The sequence below is a fragment of the Piliocolobus tephrosceles genome, chromosome 19 (genome assembly GCF_002776525.5).
Source record: "Piliocolobus tephrosceles isolate RC106 chromosome 19, ASM277652v3, whole genome shotgun sequence".
Lineage (NCBI taxonomy): Eukaryota > Metazoa > Chordata > Mammalia > Primates > Cercopithecidae > Piliocolobus > Piliocolobus tephrosceles.
In genome coordinates, this window is record NC_045452.1 from 25407667 (window position 1) to 25429727 (window position 22061).

At 48.4% G+C, this 22061-nt stretch overlaps 1 protein-coding gene across 4 annotated transcripts in view; it reads right to left on the minus strand.

Moving 5' to 3' along the window:
- EFCAB6 (EF-hand calcium binding domain 6) overlaps window positions 1–22061 on the minus strand; it is a 304195-nt gene that overhangs the window by 1848 nt on the left and 280286 nt on the right. For all 4 annotated transcript variants that reach the window (XM_031934644.1, XM_031934643.1, XM_031934646.1 and 1 more), the window contains 4 exons: window positions 9816–10046; window positions 7141–7309; window positions 4106–4290; window positions 209–358 (listed from right to left, as the gene is read on the minus strand). In XM_031934644.1, the coding sequence (XP_031790504.1) occupies window positions 209–358; window positions 4106–4290; window positions 7141–7309; window positions 9816–10046 (735 nt within the window). The remainder of the gene's footprint in view (window positions 1–208; window positions 359–4105; window positions 4291–7140; window positions 7310–9815; window positions 10047–22061) is intronic.

Below are 22061 nucleotides of genomic sequence, written 5' to 3' on the forward strand. Positions count from 1 at the left end.
CTTTGGGAAGAAGAACCCGAGGTCTGAAGGTGAGAGGTAAGTGGACTCAGGCCTGGATAACTTGGGGGTCCCAGGGAAGTGAGATCTGAAACAGCCAGGTCACACCAGGCCTTCGACAGGGGGTGGAGGGTTCCCCATTAGAAGTTTCTGGCCACTGGCATTTGGCAGCTGCTCCCTGCAGAGGCACTGAGCGTAGAGCTGTGCTCACCGTCCTGAAATCTGCCACACTTAGCAGCCCCGTTCCAGCCTCATCATAGCTTTTGAATGTGCGACGCATCGGCCTCCAGCAGTGCACAATTTTGGGCTGAATACGCAGCAGAGCAGAGTAAAAAGATGATGTCTCAGCGCCAGCGTCTTTCTGAACACAAGACAAGAAGGGGTGAGGAGGGAGCTTTCGAATGGGAGGGTCGGGGTGGGCTCCTCCTCGCCTCTGCCTCACCCAGCCCTGCTCTGTCTTCACCTCCCCACCTGCTCCACTGGCTCCCAATCTAGGAGGGAGCCTGCCAGCAGAACTCGTAACAAAGATGTGCACCAGCCCCCTGACCATTACGCGTCCATGTGTGGGCTGTTTAAAAACATGTATTAAATCAGCCATCTCATTTACACCTCCCCACCGGCAACCGGGAAAGAAGGCAGGTCTCTATCCCCACGTTACAGACTGAGAAAGGGAGACTTGGGAAGTAAAGTGACTTGGGCTTTGATCCCAACACACTTCAGGCCACACCACCTCTCAGAGAGAGCAAGGAGATGGCTGCGCAGATACGGGCCAATTTGAAAATAGTTTGAGGAAAAAAAGAGATTTCAGTCTGGGTTTTCTAGTAGGTTATTATAATGAACAGTGTTAAAAAAATTCACAAGGTTGTAATTATATCAGTAATTAGAACACTACACTGTGATTACTTCATTTAGGTGCTATTAGATTGAAAACAAGATATTTGAACATGATTTAGCCCCCATGTGTTTGAATATCACAGACGTGAACGGTAGGCAACAATGCGCAATACATCTTGGGAAAGTTGAATTTTAACACAACACTACGTAAGACGGATGAGCACGGGGTTAAGCTGCTTTCATTTTTTTACATCATTTGGCACCTGTGATGTGAGCTCGCCAGGTACCCACAGTTTCATGGGCTGCCAATGTGCCCTGATCCACAGGCGGGGAAGAGAGGGTGTGGGACTCACATGACCTCCTACACCTAGTTTTCATCACAGTGATCACAGGGCAGGACCACCAGCCCGGCCAGAACCCCCACTTTTGACCCACCTTGTAGGGAGGGGCAGCGCTCAAGCTGCCTTCCCCCGAGGACATCTTTCGGCTGCCTAATGGGGTGCAGAAAGCTCCCAAATCACCAGAAAATGAAGTCGGCTTTTCAACTTCTCTGCAGGGAGACATTTGACCTGACCTCCACACTTACATGGTGGCCGTCTTGGCAGCTGCCAGAAGGGACGAGGGCTGTGACCAGGACCACGTCAGGGCCTACTCTCTCCTGCAAAGCGTTCAATCTCAATCCACACTTCTCAATCCACGCCAGCCTGGTGCAGGGATTTGAGGAGGGGGGCGGGGTGGGAGAACTCTTCTGAACCACAGAGTGGTGTCTTGGGAGGGTCGGGGGAGAGTGCTGCAGTCTCTGTGGGCTGACCCGCAGCACCTAAAACGACCCCACTCGGACCCCAGCCTTGCAGGGTTGCTGAGGACGGACAGTGCAGCTGAAAGCCGGGCGCTGGGTGGCCCCTTTCACTGGGGAGGGCTCAGAAGGGGGTGCTGGTGTGCTCTTCTGCAGAAGCCCATGCACCTCCTAGCAAGCCCTTAGAGCCCCACACATCTCCAGAAGGAGAAACTGAGGCCCAGAGAGGTGGAGGAAGGCTGGAATTGATGGAGGCCTTAGAGGCCATGCGTCTCCATATTCTCCACATTCTTGACTCCCGTGAGGATGGAATGGGGACAGTCTTTTCTCTGTGCACAGAAGAATTGGGCTGGCAGAACTGTCTTAAGTCATCTTCTTTTTTTTTTTTGTAAACTTGGTCTTACCTTTTGATACTAGCTCCTGTTTGTCTAAACTAGAAGCTAGGCTAAGACGGAACCTGATTTTGCACAAAATTGCAAGTCTAGCTGTGAAGAAACTTTCTGCATGGCCTCTACTTAACTTTGGCTGGATTAACCCACTCTCCATTCCCTAGAGTCCCACCACTGTGGCCCAGGCAGGCGTGGCCCTTGGGTGGGGTGAGTGGGAGCAGGGCAGGTGGGGGCAGGGCCAGGGCTGTCAGCCCCACACTTCTGGTCCCTCCAGCTGGGTCATAAGGTGGTCGGAATCAGCTGTGTTTGTTCCTCAAATCAACAGCACCAGATGTACTTGTACTTGTTATTTAATTCAATGTAACTCAATTCAACGTTAACTCAGTACTAAAAACATGTTTTGGCTTCGTGTTTTGGAAGGGCTGGAGCTGATGCTGTGACAGCACTGGGTGTGGGTTTCAACTGTGAAATTGTAAGTGGCTGAGAATCAAAGGTAAAAATCTAGAACTGTGAACCCTACAGCTGCCCTTTAAGTGGCTTTAGGTTTTCATTCCTCTTCAAAGAAAGAGAAAGAGAAAACTGTAGAGGATGCATGGTGGGTGTAGTTTCCACCAAAAATGATGACGAGAGACTCCATCCACCACACACACTCAGAGGAAAGGGTCTGGCCCCATCTCAAATGGCTGGCGGATGAAGACCCTTTTAGTTCCAATGTTGACCAGTGCTGTGACCCACCCCACTCCTCACTTTGTCTTTTGGGTTAACTGACCAGGCACTGCCTCCAGGGCGCTGTATGAGACCTTGGTCACACAGATGCCTCTGGGAAGAGCCACCATAACCAGGTGTCTGCCACCTGAACAATTGGAAAACCTGGGATCTAGGCTGCTGGTTCCCATCCTGGGCTCTCCAGACCCTTATAGGGTTCTAAAAGGAGAGGAAGAAAATCTTAAATTACTTCCAAGAAGGTACATTTCTGAGCTGTTTTCAGTATCCCCAAAGCCTGGTAGAGGCCTTGTCTACCACAGCCCTTGCCTCCCAGGTGCCAGCTCCCAGCACACAGGCTTTGGGCCTCGGGCCCCTTTCAACAGACCCTGGCTGTCTCATGCTGACCTAACAACTGCCTGGCCCTCTTTAAGTAACGGAGGAAATGGGGTGACTAAGTATTGCTCAGGTATCACATGCGTATAGAGATCATCTGAGTAGGGTCTATGGGGAGGTGACAGCAGGGGTGGGGACATTTCACAGATGAGTCCTGGCTGGAAGCAGGGCTGGGCTGGGCTGGGCTCTAGCCTCCTAGAGTCTCTTGAGTCCACCTTTTCTGTGAAGCTAGGGGATCCGCAAGGGCAACGAATTACCAAAAACGGGGCTGGGTGTGGTGGCTCACGCCTGTAATCTCAGCACTTTGGGAAGCTGAGGTGGGTAGACTGCTTGAGCCCAGGAGTTTGAGACCAGCCTGGGCAACATGGCAAAACTCTGTGATATGGCTTGACTCTGTGTCCCCACCCAAATCTCATCTCAAATTGTAATCACCAGTTGTCAAGGGAGGGACCTGGTGGGATTGGATCATGGGGGAGGTTCCCCCTTGCTGTTCTTGTGAGAGTGAGTGAGTTCTCATGAGAGCTGATGGTTTTAAAAGTATTTGGCAGTTCCCACTTCACTCTCTCTCTCACCTGACACCATGTAGGACATGGTTCCCTCCCCTTCACCTTCTGCCATGGTTGTAAGTTTCCTGAGGCCTCCCCAGCCATGTGGACCTGTGAGTCAATTAAACCTCTTTCTTTTATAAATTACCCAGTCTCAGGTAGTATCTTTACAGCAGTGTGAAAATGGACTAACACATCCCATCCCCACAAAAATACAAAAATTAGCTGATTGTGGTGGCTTGTGCCTGTGGTCCTAGTTAGTTGAGATGCTGAAGCAGGAGGACCACCTAAGCTGGGAGTTCGAGGCTGCAGTGAACCGTGAACCACTGTTCTGCAGCCTGGGCAATAGAGTAAGACCCTATCTCGAAAAAAATAAAAATAAAAAAATAAAAATGAAAGCGCCCCTTTCCTCCTGGCCCCACATTTCCCGCGGGTGGGCGACATACCATTTTGTGTGCATTCTGGATCTTCATCCTCTGCATCAGCGAGCTTTCCTTTGCTTTTAGCAGGAGGACACAGCTCTGAATGAAGTCGCAGTATGCAAATTTCCCGTTGTTCTTTAAGTCGTATTTTATAATGAGCTGCTGACACTCCTCTTTGTTTATGTCCAGGTTGAATTTCTCCACAAGAGCTACAGACAAAAATGGCAGTTTAACTGGTGGCGATTCATTCATTCATTCATTCATTCATTCATTCATTCTTCACTCATTCATTCAACACTTGCTGAGGCACCTTCTCTGCTTCAGGTCCTAGCTTGGTCCTCACATCAAAGAACTCCCGGTTGGTGGCTGGACATACGTGGAGACAGACATGCGACAAACTAAGTGCTGCAGGGAGGGGGCCCCTGAGTCCCACTGGCCCACACTGTCCTGTGTTTGCATGGTCATAGCTTATGGATAGAGACTACGGGAGCTACGACCAAAGCGCAGAGAAGGAGGTGAGGGGCCGTTCTCCGCCAACTCAGGGCAGAGCCAGGTGTGCGAGGAGCAGGGGAAGGTTCCCTGAGCTCTCAGTGAGCATGGCCAGGGCTGGACTGTGGGGAGGGAATTCCGACTCGGCCCTATGACCAAGTCTTTCCTAACGGCACCGGAGACAGGCTCTCTAGTGTCTGTTATGCCAGGCAAATTCCCACTTTAAGTTTCCAATCCAATGATGATCTAAAAATACATAAAACTTATTCTGGATACAGGGGCCACCTTTAGGAGATAACAGCTGTGCAGCCTCAGGGGCTGAGTCCGGCTTTCTGACCAGGTGCCTGTGGATGCTCCATGGGGAGTGTTGCGGGTTGCCGAGAGGCTGGCCCACCGGAACCTCTGAACAGCAAGGCTCACACCCCATGCTTGGCACTCATCCTTGTGCCGCATTCTCCTGCCAGTTGTAAAGACAACACTTCTCTGGGAGTGACAACTCATAATTGAAGGAGGCTTATGTAAGATAAGATTTGCGTTTAAGTTTCATAGACTAGACTTTGCTTTGACATCCTGAAAGAACAGAGTGTCAGGGAATGGAATGCCATGTGAGTTGTTGAGGCAAATGAGGAAGGCCCGCAGAAGCCGACTGCAGGCAAATGACACCTGCATGCCAAGCCAGGCCAAGAGAGGCTGCTGCACATTCTAGAAGCAGAGGTTTCTTTACCCTTGCACAGAGGGAAGTGGCAGCAGGTCATGGTGCCCTCCGGAACACAGCGGGGGCCCACCGAACCCCAAAGAACTGGCCCATACACGCCTCTGATGTTCCGACTCACAGAAGGCCATCAGCAGTGAGGAGAACATACAGAATGACCTCTGGAAAGCAGTCGCTTTTTTTGACAGTATTGAATTTTGGATGTGTGACTAACGTCTGACAAGCCTATCATAATAACTGAGTGGAGGCCTAAATGAGTTCACGGTTAAAAAGAAAAAAACCAGCAATAGCAATAAGGACAGTGACACAGTGAAGGCTTATCACTCTCAAAATCAAAGAATTAACTAAAAAAAGGGGGGAACTCCAATGCATATGACAACCAACATGCATGTTTTGGCTTCAGCAAAACATGTTACATTAAATCAGTGGAACAACATTTGAATATTACTGATTTCAGATTTTTTATACTTAATTTCCAAGTGTTTTTTTAAATAGGCTCTAACTTAAAGAGTTTACACTTGGTTTCATTTGTGCATTTTAAAGCCATGATTATGATAAATGTAATTTATATTAATATTGGAAGCTCTCAAAGAAAACATTTTCCTGGCCGGGCGCGGTGGCTCAAGCCTGTAATCCCAGCACTTTGGGAGGCCGAGACGGGCGGATCACGAGGTCAGGAGTTCCAGACCATCCTGGCTAACATGGTGAAACCCCGTCTCTACTAAAAAATACAAAAAAAAAAAAAGCTAGCTGGGCGAGGAGGCGGGCGCCTGTAGTCCCAGCTACTCGGGAGGCTGAGGCAGGAGAATGGCGTAAACCCAGGAGGCGGAGCTTGCAGTGCGCTGAGATCCGGCCACTGCACTCCAGCCTGGGCAACAGAGCGAGACTCCGTCTCAAAAAAAAAAAAAAAAAAAAAGAAAACATTTTCCTTTAAAAGGAGTCTGTATATTAGTCATGTATAGGGGGGAGCTAAAAAGCCAAGGAGTGACATGGTCAGATGTATTTTCCCATAATGTAAATGTTGCATAAACAAGATGTAACTGGGCCAGGTGCATTGGGTCACACCTGATCCTAGCACTTTGGGAGGCTGAAGCGGGCAGATCACTTGAGGTCAGGAGTTTGAGACCAGCCTGGCCAACATGGTGAACCCTGTCTCTACCGAAAAATACAAAGACAGTTAGGCATGGTGATGCACGCCTGTAATCCCAGCTACCTGGGAGGCTGAAGTGGGAGAATCACTTGAACCCAGAAGACGGAGGTTGCAGTGAGCTGAGATCATACCACTGTACTCCAGCCTGTGTGACAGTGAGACCCTGTTTCTAAAACAAACAAACAAATAAACAAAAAAAACCCTCAAAACAACAAAAAAACAAAAAAACTAAGATGCAACATTTACTGGAAGTATAAATCCCACTGGTTTAATTTTCAAAGCTTATGAAAGGATACATGCTGCAAAACAAAACAACATCAAAGAGTGGATGTTGATGGGAATGGAGCCCCAAGAGTGTCCTCTTCATCCCGCCCTCCTCCACCTTTTCCATTTCCTTCTGCAGTCAGAGTCTGTGAACATTCACACTCTGCCCAGGGTGGCAACCACTGTGATTTCCAAAGCTCAGAGTCTGTGCAGTGCTGACTTTACCATGCAGATGGGCCCCCTGCTGGGAGGGCCAGGTGGTCGGAATCCTCCTCCCTGGGCACCTCTGTTTAGTAAACTGCACAGCTCACCCAGAAGTTCCCACCGGTTTCCTGTTCTGCTGCTCCCTGGCCTCCACCTGGGTGTGGGTTTGTGCCCAGTGGGAACAGCCCCTTGCCACCGGGGCTGACGACATATCACCAAGGGGATAGAATCAAAACGAACCCAGGAACTCGGAGGCGCTGATGTCCCCCTGTCTGGCCACGTCCTTCTCCTTGCATTCTTTCAGGAGCTGGCGCCAGCAGCCCTGGATTCTCTTCCGGAGTCTGCTCTCTATGGGATCACAGTTCTGCAAGGGCGGAGTGCCCGGGATCGCAGTGGTGCTCGCTGGAGTCTAGCAGGGAAGAAAAGAAAAGGCTCTTTTCACTTAAGATTTAAAACGGAAGTCATCAAAAATACCTCACTACCTCCGGTTTTGAGGTTCACAATTTTAGAGGCAGAATTAGCCCAGAAATAAAATGAAGAATAAAACATAGATGATGATTTTACAACGTAGCTTTTATTTCCATTGGTGGGTTATATGTACTTGTGCCAAGGCATAATAAGCAAAATAATTTTGGAAATAACCATATAGCTAAGGTTCAAATCTACACAGATATGATGTAAACATATTCCTGGGGTGTGTGTGTGTGTGTGTGTGAGAAGTGACAATGGCATATTTTTCACTAGCGGAAGAGTCTTATCCAAGAAAGGGATTTACTTGTCGTGGGCACGAGATATCCAATCCGTAAACATTCACAGAATATCTGTTATTTTGACATTATGTGGACCGAGTACGAGGCTGTTCTTTGCTTTATTGTATTTTCTATTTAAAAACAAGGGAGTGGATCTACTCTAGCCCAGGTTTTTCTCCTGAAGGCTCCCTTGACAAGTGGTTATCTAAATTAGTAACTTATGCAATTCAATTGGATTCCTGGTTTTTCTCCCAAATCCCCAAGCCTCCTGCATCTCAGTTGATAATTAGGTCCTTATTCCAGTTGCTCAGCCTGAACCCTTAGAAGTCTTCCTTGACTCTCCCGCACCCTCTCCATCCCACATCCAATCTCTCAGGAAATCCTGTTGGCTCTACCGTGAAGATACATCCAGAGTCTCACCAGCACCCATCCCAAGCCACAGTCGCCTCTGTTAGACCTCCTCACCGACCCACACACCCAGCATCCAGTGATTTTTTTTTTTTTTTGAGATGAAGTCTTGCTCTGTCACCCAGGCTGGAGTGCAGTGGTGCAATCTCGGCTCACTGCACCCTCCGCCTCCTGAGTTCACAACATTCTCCTGCCTAGCCTCCCGAGTAGCTGGGACTACAGACGCCCACCACCATGTCCGACTAATTTATGTATTTTTAGTAGAGATGGGGTTTCACCATGTTGGTCAGGATGGTATTGATCTCTTGACCTCATAATCCACTCGCCTCGGCTTCCCAAAGTGCTGGAATTACAGATGTGAGCCACTGTGCCCAGGCCCAGAGTGTTCTTCAAAGAGTCCCTCAGATTATGTCACGTTGATGCTTAAAAACAAGCAAAGGCTCCATACCCCTTAAGTGAATGCCAAAATCCTCATCATAGCCTCCAGGCCTCCAGCCTCCTACTGCTGCTGTAACAGATTTCCATGAATTTAGCGGCTTAAAACAACACCAACTTATTATCTTTACAGTTCTGGAGGTCAGAAGTCTGAATTGGGTCTCACCAAGCTAAAATCAAGGTGTCCAGAGGCTTTCCACACTCCTTGGCTTGTGGCCCCTTCCTCTCTCTCCAAAGCCAGCAGCGTTAAGTGGAATCTTTCTCAGATTGCATCTCCCTAACCCTGAGCCTTCTGCCTCTGGATTCCCAGTTAAAACCATGTAATTACCCTGAGCCCACCTGCATACTCCAGGATAATCTCCCCAAAGCCAGCTGATTAACAACTTCAGTTCTGTTTGCAACCTTAACTTTCCCGGCCATGTAAGACAACATAGTCACAACCTCCAAGGATTAGGACACAGGCATCTTTGGGGTGCTCCTGACCCCCTTCCTTCTGCTCTACTTACCGCCTTTTAATGTAATAAATACTTATGCATACTGCTTTTCTTGCCTATTATCCCCTAAAAGAACACAAACTCCACAAGAGCAGGATGCTTAGTTCATTCTCAGCTACAGAAAATACCCAGCACACAGGAGGTGTGCAACAAACTTGCATGGAGTTAACGAGAATGGGGACTAGCCAAGGTCAAGGTCACGCACAAGAATGGTGGCTTCATGTGCATGGTGAAGCACATGTCTTGAGACATTGACATCGCTTCCTGCAGACAAGAAAAGAGCCTTGGCGAGCCTAGGCACCTTCCTCCATCCCAGGCCTGGGGTGGCTCAGCCAGGGCTCCAGGCAGTCTAATTTGACAGGCCTGGGCTTAAAATCACATTGCTCCACGTCTGAGGGACCAAGATCACATGAGAATGCCTCTTAGAGCCTCACTTTGTTCAACTGGAAAATGGGATAACTTGCCTCAAGGGACGGCGGCCCGCAGATGACCACAGGGCCTTGCCTTCTGCACAGAGGTGCCAGCAGCACCACTGCACTGCCGCCAGGTGCCTCCCGCCCTGCCTCTCGCTCCCTTTCCCACCTTGCACCCACTCTTGCCTCCTTTCCATCCCACTCCTCCACCGCTCCTATCCCCACATCTGCCCCCTCCCAGGGAATGGATGCTAACCCGCCAGTGGGCTCCTTGCCTGTGCCCCCACCCCAGACTCACCCATCTTCTCAGCCACTCAACCCCAGGCCACACCAGGGCCCCCGAAGTCCCTGTCCCAGTGGGATTTGTGGATGTGGCATGAGGCGGCCTGGGACACCTGGCAGGAAGGAGAACTCACACAGGGGTGACTCTGCGACTTTGACCCTGGTCTCAGCTCCTGATTGGGCAATGAGAGGGCAGATCTGCTGCCTTCCGAGACGTCGGGGACACTGCTCCCTGTCTGCGCCGCGGCTGAGTCACCAGTGGCCGTTGGTGTGGCTGCTCTCTCGGAACTGAACCTGCTCAGGAAGTCCGGGTATTTCAGCCTCCCCTTGGCATTGACTGGCATCTCGTTCCAGAGTCTGTCAAACTGGAGAAGGAGCAGAAGTCATTTCTCAGGTGTCAGTGCAAACAGGCAGCGTCGCACCTGTGCCAGAGAGAAGTGGGACGGGCCGGCCTCGCAGGAGGTGAGCGCTCAGGTGACTGGTGAAGAAGAAAATTTGAAAAATAAAACGCCCATTTGGCCTTCGCTCGGCGGAGGCCTCAGGAAGACTCTGGAAAAGCAAAGACAAGAGGATTATTCATGGCTTCTGCAGGACATTTTTTAATTGAATTGGGCCCTCAGTGAGCACTTTAAGGCCATTAAATCTTGTGATTAGTCACAGTGCCTGAGCTGCAGTGTATTCGAACATTTGGGAGAAAATACAATCAGAGCCCCCACCCACCTTCGTCCCAGGGAAGCCCAGTCAGACTCATTTCTCACCCTTCCAGGTACACCTGAGTTCTGCAAACAGCTCACCAGGTGACGCAGCCCTCAGCCCCTGCATTTACATCCATGATTTATTTCACCCTAAGGGCAAAAAATGTCTTCACACAAGATGAAAAGGGAGGCATTTGGAAAACCAGGGAGCGGTTTATGGCTTTGTATTTTTGCTGTCTGATGCCACAGACTGTATCAAAACCACACACCATGCAGATAGAACAAAATGACTCAATGCATCCTAAACGGGCCATTTTTGGTGACTGGAGGGCTTTCAGGGAGCCGAGAAGAAGGGCAACTCCTTCCTACTTGATTTTTGTACAGCCCCGAAAGCCCAACGGAGCCCCAGCCTCCAGCACAGCTGATAGAGAGGCAGCCTCCAGAGAGGTGAGGGGAGGCTCAAACCCTGGTTCCTTCCTTCCCATCCTGCGCTCTCCCCTGGAAGCCCGGGCTCTGCCAGAAACAGAGTTGCTTCTGGGTCTCCACTGGGGATTTCCAAAGCAAATCAGAGTGACTGTCTTGGGCTTGATTCGAATCCTCAGAAGAAGCAGGGAGGGGTACGGAAGTTGGGGTTGGAGGGGTGCAAAGTCAGAAAGGTTTAGTTTGGGACAAGGTTCTCAATTTATCTTTTTCCTTTTTATTTAGAAATAACTAGAGACTTGTAGGAGGTGACAAGGACAGTACAGTGAGGTTCCTGTACCCTTCCTGCAGTTGCTCCCAAGGCTCTGTCTTAAGTGAAAACAGCAGAACCAGGAGGTGGGCGTGGGTGCAGTGCAGGTGCAGTCTGACGTCATTTTACTACACGTGTAGATTCATGTTGATTGCATTCTGACCAACGAGGAAAAACCATTCAGTGGAGAAGTGAGGGGACCTTGAGGATGTGACTTCGGCATCTCAGATCTCACCAGTGCCAAGTGCAGTACCCGCTAGACAGGAATCAGCTCTGCCACCTCTGTGTGCTCCAGGACCACTGGTCAAAACCACTGGGCAGGCAGCTCCCCTGACACCTTCCCTCATGGTGCCGAAACCACTCTGCAGGTAGTCTCTCCCCTACCACTCCCGGCCTGGAAGCTCCCTGCAGGCTCCTCTGAGAATCAACTTTAAGTGTCAAACATCTGGCAAAGGGGCATACAGCAGGTGCTCAACACATGACACATGTTTGCTCACTGGCTGAAGTTCCTAAGAGACTCACATGGTCAGACTGGTCAGACCCAGGGGAAGGATGCTTCAAGGTGAGAGCGATGGAAGGGGCGGAACCCTGTTCTGACCCCTTCTCCTGAGGCCCTCTCTCGGAGCAGAAGAGGACAAGCCCCGCAGGGGAGGACCCGGCAGCCTTACGCCCTCCTGTTTGAGCTGGACTCGGAGCTGAGGAGGTGGAAGATCATGCTGTGAAGGATAAACACCAAGGGAGGTCGGTGTGTGTGCTGACAAATGCCGTGAACACGAAGCTTGGCAGGAGACAATCCCAGGGCTCCCACTTAAGGACCTCCTCTTCTAACAGGGTGGCTGGGGCTGGCCAACTCCCTAATTAAATTCTGTGGTGCAGGCTGGGTGCGGTGGCTCACGCCTGTAATCCCACCACTTTGGGAGGCCGAGGCAGGAGGATCACCTGAGGTCAGGCATTTGAGACCAGCCTGGCCAACAGGGTGAAACCCCATCTCTACTAAAAATACAAAAATTAGCTGGGCGTGGTGGTGGGAGCCTGTAAGTCCAGCTAGTCGGGAGGCTGACACAGGAGAAGCACTTGAACCTGGGAGGTGGAAGCTGCAGTGAGCCAAGATCACGCCATTGTACTCCAGCCTGAGCAACAGAGTGAGACTCTATCTCAAAAAAAAAAAAAAAAAAAAAAATTCTGTGGTGCAGAGGAGGCCATGAGGGACCTCAGGAATCCTATTTTCCTACTTTCATCCTATTTTAATTGAAGGGCCTCAGAATGGGAGGGTGGAGGAGGCATCACTGGAGGAAATAGCCCCTGGCCTGCACGTGGCCTCCAGTCTCCACAGAGGCACCTAGAACACCAGTGGGCCTAATGGTGCCAGGATGGGGGCTGACGGGCACCACGAGGCCGGACAGACACCGGGGAGACTGGATTCTGAAAAACTGCCAGCCAGTGAGCTTGACATGAAACGTGGGCAAGATGCTGCTGGACTATGACAGCGTCAAAAGCAAGTGAGTTTCATTAGCGTGGTGAGGTCTGTGCCTGCTCAATTGTCCCGTTTTCTTAAGCCACCAGCTGAACCCTGAGAGACACCACCATGGGTTCTGACTCTACTTATGATGCAGAAAAGCAGCAAGAGAGGGCTACTCGCCATCAACAGGGACAAGTCAGGCAACCTGCAGCCGCCCTACTTCCCCCGAGCCCATGAGTGCGGGCTCACAGGGAACCGAGGGAGGGACGGAACTCCAGAGCTCCAGTCTCCAAGGACAGCCAGACATGCCACTGGCTCTCACCCCTGGCAAGGTGTGGGAGGAAGTGGTGGCAGTCACCGAGGAGGGGAGAAGTCAGTTCATGTTGGAACAAATTCTGAAGGCCACGTGCAGGCTGCCGCGTCATTCCAGGACAGCTGGGGGACCCAAGAACCAGGGCGACTCACACCTGCCCCCCGCCCTTCTCACGCCTCTGCCTCTGCCCCCCCCCCCTCCCCCCCCTCCCCCCCCCGCCCTTCTCACGCCCCTGCCCCCTGCCCTTCCCACGCCTCTGCCCCCCACCCTTCTCATGCCTCTGCCCCCGCCCTTCTCACGCCTCTGCTGGTGGTCTGGATCCACCTGCAAGCTCGAGGTGAGAGAGTGTGTGTGGGGGGCACTTCTACCCCCCATAGGATGTAGAAGCCTTAAGCTGCTGCGGAAACACACTCAACTCTCTGCCTCTAGGACAGGGGTAGGAACCCCTCCTTCCTCCACTGGGAACCCCACCCAGGCTCTGGGGGAGGGGAAGGATCAACATCCTTGCAGAATGCAGAGGTCTGAGGGGACGAGCCCAACAGCCGCCAGAGACATGAGGCAGAGCGGGCTGGAAGGGGCTGGAGCAGTGAGAAAGCTTCACCCAAGGTCCAGGATGCCCCCACCCCGTCAGGAGCCCAGCACCAGCAAAGGCAGCAAGAGAGGGAAAGGGACCCCTCCCAGGCACCGATGTGAGCTGAGGGTGGTGCAGGAATGCTGAGAAGATCCTCTGGCAGCCCCCATCCCGCACCAAGCCCACAGGCCTCTCTTCTGGCCTCTCCTAGTTCTAGACATTTCTCTCTCCAACCTTCACCTCCGTGTCTTCACCCTCCTCCTTGAGACCAGCTCTGCGTCCACCCACCACTTTGTTTTACCCTATCCTTCATCCTGCCCAGCCCTCACCTCCCTCCTGAACAAAGCTTGGACCCCACACAGCTGCTTCCTCACTCTCACTTCTCCCTCCCCAGCCTCCCCCTGAGCTTACTGGGGAAGCTCCTGCTGTAACTGCCAGACACACTCACGACCCTTCCCCAGTAAATGTCCCTTGCTGCTCTCTGTGGCAACCCCTCCACACCATTTCCTCCTCCTAAATATCCACTATGGTCCCCTCACTCACAGCGGATAATCTTACCCCATATTTCATAGACAAAACACACATTACACCAAATTGACTGCACCTATGCTCCTGCTCCGTAGCTACAGGAGGAGTTCTCCGCTCCCAGCCAGGCCACCCCTCCTCGTGTCTCTGGATGTGGTCTGCCTTCTTGAACTACAGAGGCTGGGCAGCTAAAAGTTCCTGTGCCCATTTTTCTCTGTAGCAGATACAACAGACACAACCGCCTGCAAGGTGGAAGGAAGCAATGAGCCCAGGTGGTGATCAGCTCTCTGGTCCGCTTGGTGGCAGAGGGCTTTGGTCCCATCCCCTTAGCACCACAGCTGCTGAGCTCTGCTGGGAGGCAGTGGCAGTGGGTTTCTTCTGGAAGAGCCTCCTGGTTGGGCTGGGTTTCTCTTGGCTGCCACGTCCTTGGATGTGGGGACATCCTCCCTGGTTCTCCAGCCCTTCCAGACCTTCTGTAAGAGCCTAATACCCTTCAAAAAAACCTCTTCCTGCTTAAACTTGCCTGTGTGGATACTGCAATCTGCAACTAAGAACCCTGAACAATACACAAAGCAACAAAAAAGTCTGCAGATAAATCAGATAAAAAAGATATTCAGGGCCGGGTGCGGTGGCTCACGCCTGTAATCCCAGCACTTTGGGAGGCTGAGGCGCGCAGATCATGAGGTCAGGAGATTGAGACCATCCTGGCCAACATGGTGAAACCCCGTCTCTACTAAAAATAAAAATAAATAAATAAATAAAAAATTAGCCGGGCGTGGTGGCGGGCACCTGTAGTCCTGGCTATTCAGGAGGCTGAGGCAGGAGAATGGCGTGAACCCAGGAGGCGGAGCTTGCAGTGAGCCGAGATTGTGCCACTGTGCTCCAGCCTGGGCGATAGAGTGAGACTCTGTCTCAAAAAAAAAAAAAAAAAAAAAATGTTAATGATTATATTTTTAATTTCAAGGAAGTCTATGTATCTGTTTAAATGAAAAAAGTCTGACTTGTCAGTTCTGATATTATCTTGCTCCTTGCTGATTTTTAGTACCAGTGTTTACTCCTTTAGCTATTTTATACATTGCTTTTCATTCATTTTAATACACATGTCTACTTCTTTAACCATTTTACATATAATCCTGTTAAATTCTCTAGCTAATATTAAATATCTGAAGTCTAAATCTGTCTTAGCTTGTTTTTGCCAACTCATGTTTATGGTGACTTGCCTCTTCATGTGGTTAGTGATTTTTATTTCATGAAAGAGCTTATATTTGGCTGAATTTAAGCTGGGGGAAATCCCGAGGGGCCTGGACTGAGTATGATTTTCTACGCAGATGATTAGGGTTTGCTTCTTCCAAGTGCCAAGGATGCTGCCAGCCCGACGTTGCTTCAGTTCCTCCATCTTGGGGTTCCATGATGGAGAAACCAAAATGGTTTCACAGACTCCAGGCCATGAGCTCCAGGTCTGTGCCCAGCCCGGAGCTCAGAGCCGTGCAGGTTTTCCTCGTCCAGCCTTGTGCTGAAGATACAGCCCATCAGGTAACCTGGCTCATTATGCCAAGATCTCCAGGCCTAGAAAAATCTCCAGGCTAATTTTTTGTATTTTTAGTAGAGATAGGGTTTCACCGTGTTAGCCAGGATGATCTCGATCTCCTGACCTCGTGATCTGCCCTCTTTGGTCTCCCAAAGTGCTGGGATTACAGGTGTGAGCCACCATGCCCGGCCCACTGATAAATTTTAAAACATACAATGTATAGATTAAGCAACAGATGAGACACAGGCGAGGAGAGAGAGAATGAACCTGAAGGTAGAGTACAACAGTCCTTGTCAAACCTAAGCACATCAGAACCACCTGGAGGGCTTGCTAACACGTGGTTTGGTGGGTCCTACACACACAGTTTCAGATGCCGTAGACATGTTTGGCAGAACACAAAGGCGCGACCTGAAAAGCAGTATCAGTGGGAGCCAGAAGATGGTGGAATGATATTTTTTAAAAATTGAGAGGAAATCATTGTCAATTTAAATTCTCTACCCAGAAAAGTTACCTTTAGAAAATATGGTCAAATAAAGATATTTTCAGGCCAGGTGTGGTGGCTCATGCCTGTAATCCCAGTACTTTGGAAGGCTGAGGCGGGCTGATCACCTGAGGTCAGGAGTTCGAGACCAGCTTGGCCAACATGGTGAAACACCGGTCTCTACTAAAAATACAAAAAATTAGCCAGGTGTGATGGTGTGTGCCTGTAATCCCAGCTATTTGGCTGAGGCAGGAGAATCAGTTGAACCCAGGAGGCAGAGGTCGTGGTGAGCTGAGATCATGCCATTGCACTCCAGCCTGGGTCACAGAGTGAGATTCCATCTCAAAGAAAAAAAAAAAAAGATAAATAAAATAAAATAAAATTCTCTACGCAGAAAAGTTACCTTTCAAAAATATGGTCAAAAAAGATATTTTCAGATAAAATCTGAGCGACTTTCAGATCTTAACTGAAGGAAATACTTCATGGAGAAAGAAAATGATCTCAGAGGAAAGGTCTAAGGTGTGAAGAGTGAAGAAGGGGACACCGAATCAATACCCACTATATAAAACAGTCCGATGATTAATTTGTGGAGAAAAAAACAAGATAGATCTAAAACAACAGATAGTAATGAAATGAAACCTACGGGAAAATCGGAGTTACGGCAACTCAATCTCATGTGCCCTGTAGAGCTCACGAGGAAGTACAGGAAACCACCAGGGCCGGGAAAGCTGCTAACCCTACAGGCAGGTGAACAAAACCTTGAAAGCCAATTGGCAAAAGAGAACCATAAAGGCTGATGAACGTTTGACGTTGTTTTGTTACATAGGATAACATTTCGAGGGCAATAACCACCTCTTGGTTAAAATAACAGAAATAGATATATAATTTCCAAACCAATAGTGGGAAAAAAGGAATTTTAAAAATCTCTGTCTGGCCAGGTGCAGTGGCTCACGCCTGTAATCCCAGCACTTTGGGAGGCTGAGGCGGGTGGATCACAAGGTCAGGAGACCGAGACCATCCTGGCTAACACGGTGAAACCTCGTCTCTACTGAAAATACAAACACAAAATTAGCCGGGCATGGTAGCGGGCGCCTGCAGTCCTAGCTACTCTGGAGGCTGAGGTGGGAGAATGGCGTGAACCCGGGAGGCGGAGTTTTCAGTGAGCCATGATCATGCCACTGCACTCCAGCCTGGGTGACAGACCGAGACTCCATCTCAAAAAAAATAAATAAAAATAAAAAATAAATAAAATAAAATAAAGAAAACAATATAAAAGAGATGAGCACTAAATGGAAAGCACATTTGATGACAGAAATAAATTCAGAAATATCAGTAATCACAGCAAATGTAAATGGATCAAACATCCACATAAATAAATGAGATTATTAGATTGTAATTTAAAAAAATCCAGCTAGGCAAGGTGGTTCAAGTCTGTAATCCCAGTCCTTTGGGATTAGGCCGCAGCAGGTGGATCATTTCAGGTCAGGAGTTTGAGACAAGCCTGGCCAACATGGTGAAACCCCGTTTCTACTAAAAATACAAAAACTAGCCAGGCATGGTGGTGCTCATCTGTAATCCCAGCTACTTTGGAGGCTGAGGCGGAAGAATCGCTTGAACCGGGAGGTGGAGGTTGCAGTGAGCCGAGACCATTGACAATTGTAATACATGCATATAAAACATAAGCTACAGAAGGGCCAAATAGTTTTTTAAAAGTTGGAAATAGATACACCAAGCAAATATTAAATTTCCAAAAACTGGGGTAGTTATACTAATATCACATAAGATAGACTTTAGGCCACAAATTATTTTCCAGGCATAAAGAGGGCTATTATGTAATGATTAAAGGGTCAATTCAAGGCCAGGTGTGGTGGCTCACACCTGTGATCCCAGCACTTTGGGAGGCTGAGGCAGGCAGATCACTTGAGGTCAGGAGTTTGAGACCAGCCTGGCCAATATGGTGAAGCCTCGCCTCTACTAAAAATACAAAAATTATCTGGGCATGGTGGTGTGTGCCTGTAATCCCAGCTACTTGGGAGCCTGAGGCAGGAGAATTGCTTGAACCCAGGAGGTGGAGGCTGCAGTGAGCCGAGATCAAGCCACTGCACTCCAGCCTGGGTGACAGAGCGAGACTCTATCTCAAAAAAAAAAAAAAAATCAACTCACTAGGAGGATATGAGTTCTGAATCTATATACATTTAATTTAAAGAAGAACTAACCATGAGTGCACATATATACGTGGTAATAAAAATGGACAGAATAATAAGAAATGGATACATCTATTACTACACTGAGTGATTTCAACATACCGCTTAGTGATGGATGGGCCAAAGAGACAAAAAGGACGATGAGCTTTTGAAGGGCATACATAAGGAGCTTTTATTGAGCATATGTGGAACCCTTCATTCAGCCACTGGAGGCTGTGCATACTATCCACCCACAAAGGGAACATCCATAAAAATGACTACATATCAGATCTCAAAATATTTCCAAGAACTGATGTCATTCAGATTTTCTGATTAAAATGGAGTTAACTGGCAAATTAATAACTTTAAAAATCCATGTATTTGGAAACAAAAGAGAGCACTTTTAAATGTTTTATGGATCAAGGAAGGAATCAAAATGGAAATGAAAACTATGGAGAACTGAATTATAATTTAAAACCACATATCAAAACTTGGATGCAGCTAAAGTGGTAATTAGAAGGAAATATATACTTTTAAATGCTCATTAAGAAAAGAAGAACAGCTGAAATCAGAAAGCTTTGTCTAACTTATACTAAAGCCGAAGGAATAATAAAGAGCAGAAATTAATAGAAATTTAATATCAACTAAATGAAAAGTTGATAATTTGAAGAGACTAACAAAATAGGCAAATTCTGGCAAGATTAAGCCAGGAGAAAAATAACATTAGAAAGAAAAAATAACGTATAGCTATAGATTCAGCAGACATTAAAAAGATAAGAGGACACTGTTAATGATTTTATGCTAATAAATTTGAAAACTTGGAGAAAAATGGACAGAGTTCTGTAGAAAAGATAAACCACCCAAACTGACAAAATGAAGAAAGCCTGAATGGCTCTATAATCCTGAAAGAAATTTAGCAGTTAAAAAAATCTTCCCATAAAGCAAATACTGGGCCTTGGTGGCTTTATAAGCATTTCTACTCAATGTTCAATAAATGGGTAGCTCCAATCTTACCCAAATTATTCTGGAGAAACAGAAAATGGGGATTAACCAAAAATGCCATCTCCAAAGCTAGTTAATATTGACACCAAAGCCGGACACAGACCGTAAGAGAAAAGAAAATTCATGAATGCAAATTACACAATAAAAACTTGCAAACTGAATCCTGTACTGCAAAATCGCTTTCCGTACCTCATGAGCAAGTTTCGCACATACCAGGAATTCAAGTTTAGTTTAACATTAGAAAGTCCGTTAATGTAATTCACTATATTGAGAAATTGAACCCAAAAAACTACATGTGTAATCTCAATAGATACAGGAAAAGCACTGGATAAAATTCAACATTTGTTCATTGTAAACAGCTCTTAGCCAAATAGGAATAAAAGGGAACTTCTATACTTAATAAACAATATCTACAAAAGTGGCTTGAGAAAACATATCAAAGCCTGACATCTTTGAAACATTTCTGTTAAAATCAAGGACAAAACATCTTTTAGCTATCTATTACAGTTTCTCTTCAACGTGGAACTGTAGGTTCTAGACATTGCTATAAGGCAAGAAAAAGAAATGGAAGGATGGAGATCAGAAAGGAAACTCTGACTGCCGTAATTCACAGATACTATTTGAGTGTATTATTTACACTCAAAAGAATCTGACACATTATTAGAATTAATAAGAGAATTTAGCAAGGTAGCTACACTAGCAACAAACAGAAAGTGTAATTTAGGAAAATACCTCTGGAAACATTTTATCATAATAAAAATATAAAGAACTTAAGGATGCAAAAGACCTCTAGGCAGAAAATTATAGAACTAAATTAAAGACAGTAAAGAAAATCGACTTTGAGAGACAGAGAGAATATTTTGGCACGTTGGGAGGCTCAATATTGAGAAGCTGTTATTCCTCCCTATAGAGATATAATGATTTAATGCAATTCCAATACAAATTTCAGCAGAGTTCTTTGTGGAAATTCACCAGACGATGCTAACCTCTCCTTGATAAGCCAGGGCTAGGATGAAGGCAGACACCCCTGAGGAACAGGAACCAGGTGGGAGGGCTTGCCCTGACCATCAAGACACTTAAAGCTAAAGTAATTTAGATACGGAGGTATCAATTCAAGGATGGGGAAAAAGCAAAGACTGATGGAACACAATGGAGGCCAGAAACAGCCCCACGTCTGTGTGGGAACAGCGCGTTACCCGACAGCCTGGGTGTTGCAGGTCAGTGAGGAACTCACAGAATTCAAAACATGGTGTTGGGAAAACTGCTCTTTCATACAAAAACAATTGTGGATCTGTGCTTTTTAGAAATGAAAAAAATTTATCTCAGGTGTATTAAAACATAAAGTGAAAACTTAAAAACCTGTAGTAGAGGATATAGGTTAATTTTTTTTTCTTTGAGATGGAGTCTCGCTCTGCCAATCAGGCTGGAGTGCAGTGGTGCAATCTCAGCTCACTGCAGCCTCTGCCTCCCTGGTTCAAGCGATTCTCCTGCCTCAGCCTCCAGAGTAGCTAGGATTATAGGCACCCCGCCACCATGCCTGGCTAATTTTTGGATTTTTAGTCTACGATAGGGTTTCGCCATGTTGACGAGGCTGGTCTTGAACTCCTGACCTCAGGTGATCTGCCCACCCTAGCCTTCCAAAGTGCTGGGATTATAGGTGTGAGCCACCGTGCCCGGTCAGGTTAATATTTTTGTTACCGTGGGATAGGTAAGGACCTCTTAACCAGAGCACAAAGTGGAAACTGGCAATAAAAAGGTGGATATATTTAGTTACATGAATTCAACCAATGCGGTTTTCTTCTTCTTTCATCAAAGGATGCACACACACAGTGACAAAGGATCCAGGCCTCAGATGGCTCCAGGTTCTCCTCCCACGTGATCAGTGGCTGCCCAGTTGCTTTTTTCTGGTTTCTCCTCATCTCCTGGACTTCCCAACACCAGGAAGACCCAGAACTCAGCCCTCTCCCAGCTGCACCCCTGCCAGTTCAGGCCACTCTCCATGCATGGGACCTCCAGGGGCCTCTCCTCTGGGTTCCAGCCCTGGCCACCTACCTCCCGCTCCACATCGTCCCTTGCACACCCAGCTGTGGCATTCTCAATCCATCAGGCCTGACGCCAATTCCATCCTCGCTTCTCCCATAGCACCCTGCCTCCTCTCTCTGGCCAGTTTCTCATCTTTGCTCCCCCTTTCTCTTCCACACTCCACACCACAGGCACATTCTGTGGGCTCCAACTCTGAGACATTCATGATTCCATCTCTCCTGATCACCTCCCTTGCCCGGGATCACAGTCCAGTCACCCACTCGGGTCTGTTCTCCCCCACGACTCTGCCCTCGTCTGACCCCCAGGCCACAGTCCACATAGCAACCAGAGTGATGCTGTTTAGAGCTGAAGTCAATTGCCCTGACAGCAGCCCTTATGCTCAGGGTTCCAGGCCCCTCTTGTTATTGTGAATAAAAGACAGCAACCCCCTCGGGCTCACAGCCTGCCTAGTCCAGCTCCCTGTTCTGACCCCAGCCCACACCGCCTGCCCCCTCCACAGTGCTGGCTTCTTACTCCTCAGACTCCTTCCACGTCACCTGGCCATGCACAATCCTTCTGCCCAGGAACCTCTGCTCCCAGATTCCCCCTACCTGGCCACCAGGTCTCTACCCCTGCATGTCACCTTCTCAGGGCATCTTCCCTGACGGACATACTCACAAGTGCACCCCTCCTCAGCTCGCTATCCCCTCCTCCTTTCCTGGTTTATTTCCCCTGTGGCATTTATCACCCTAAACACACCAGGCATTTCACGATTTCATTCCCTGTTTGAATATCCCTGCAAGAATGGAGGCTCCACAAGGAAAAGGTCTGTCCATCTGCAGCTGGCAGCAGCTCGAACCAGCACCCGCAC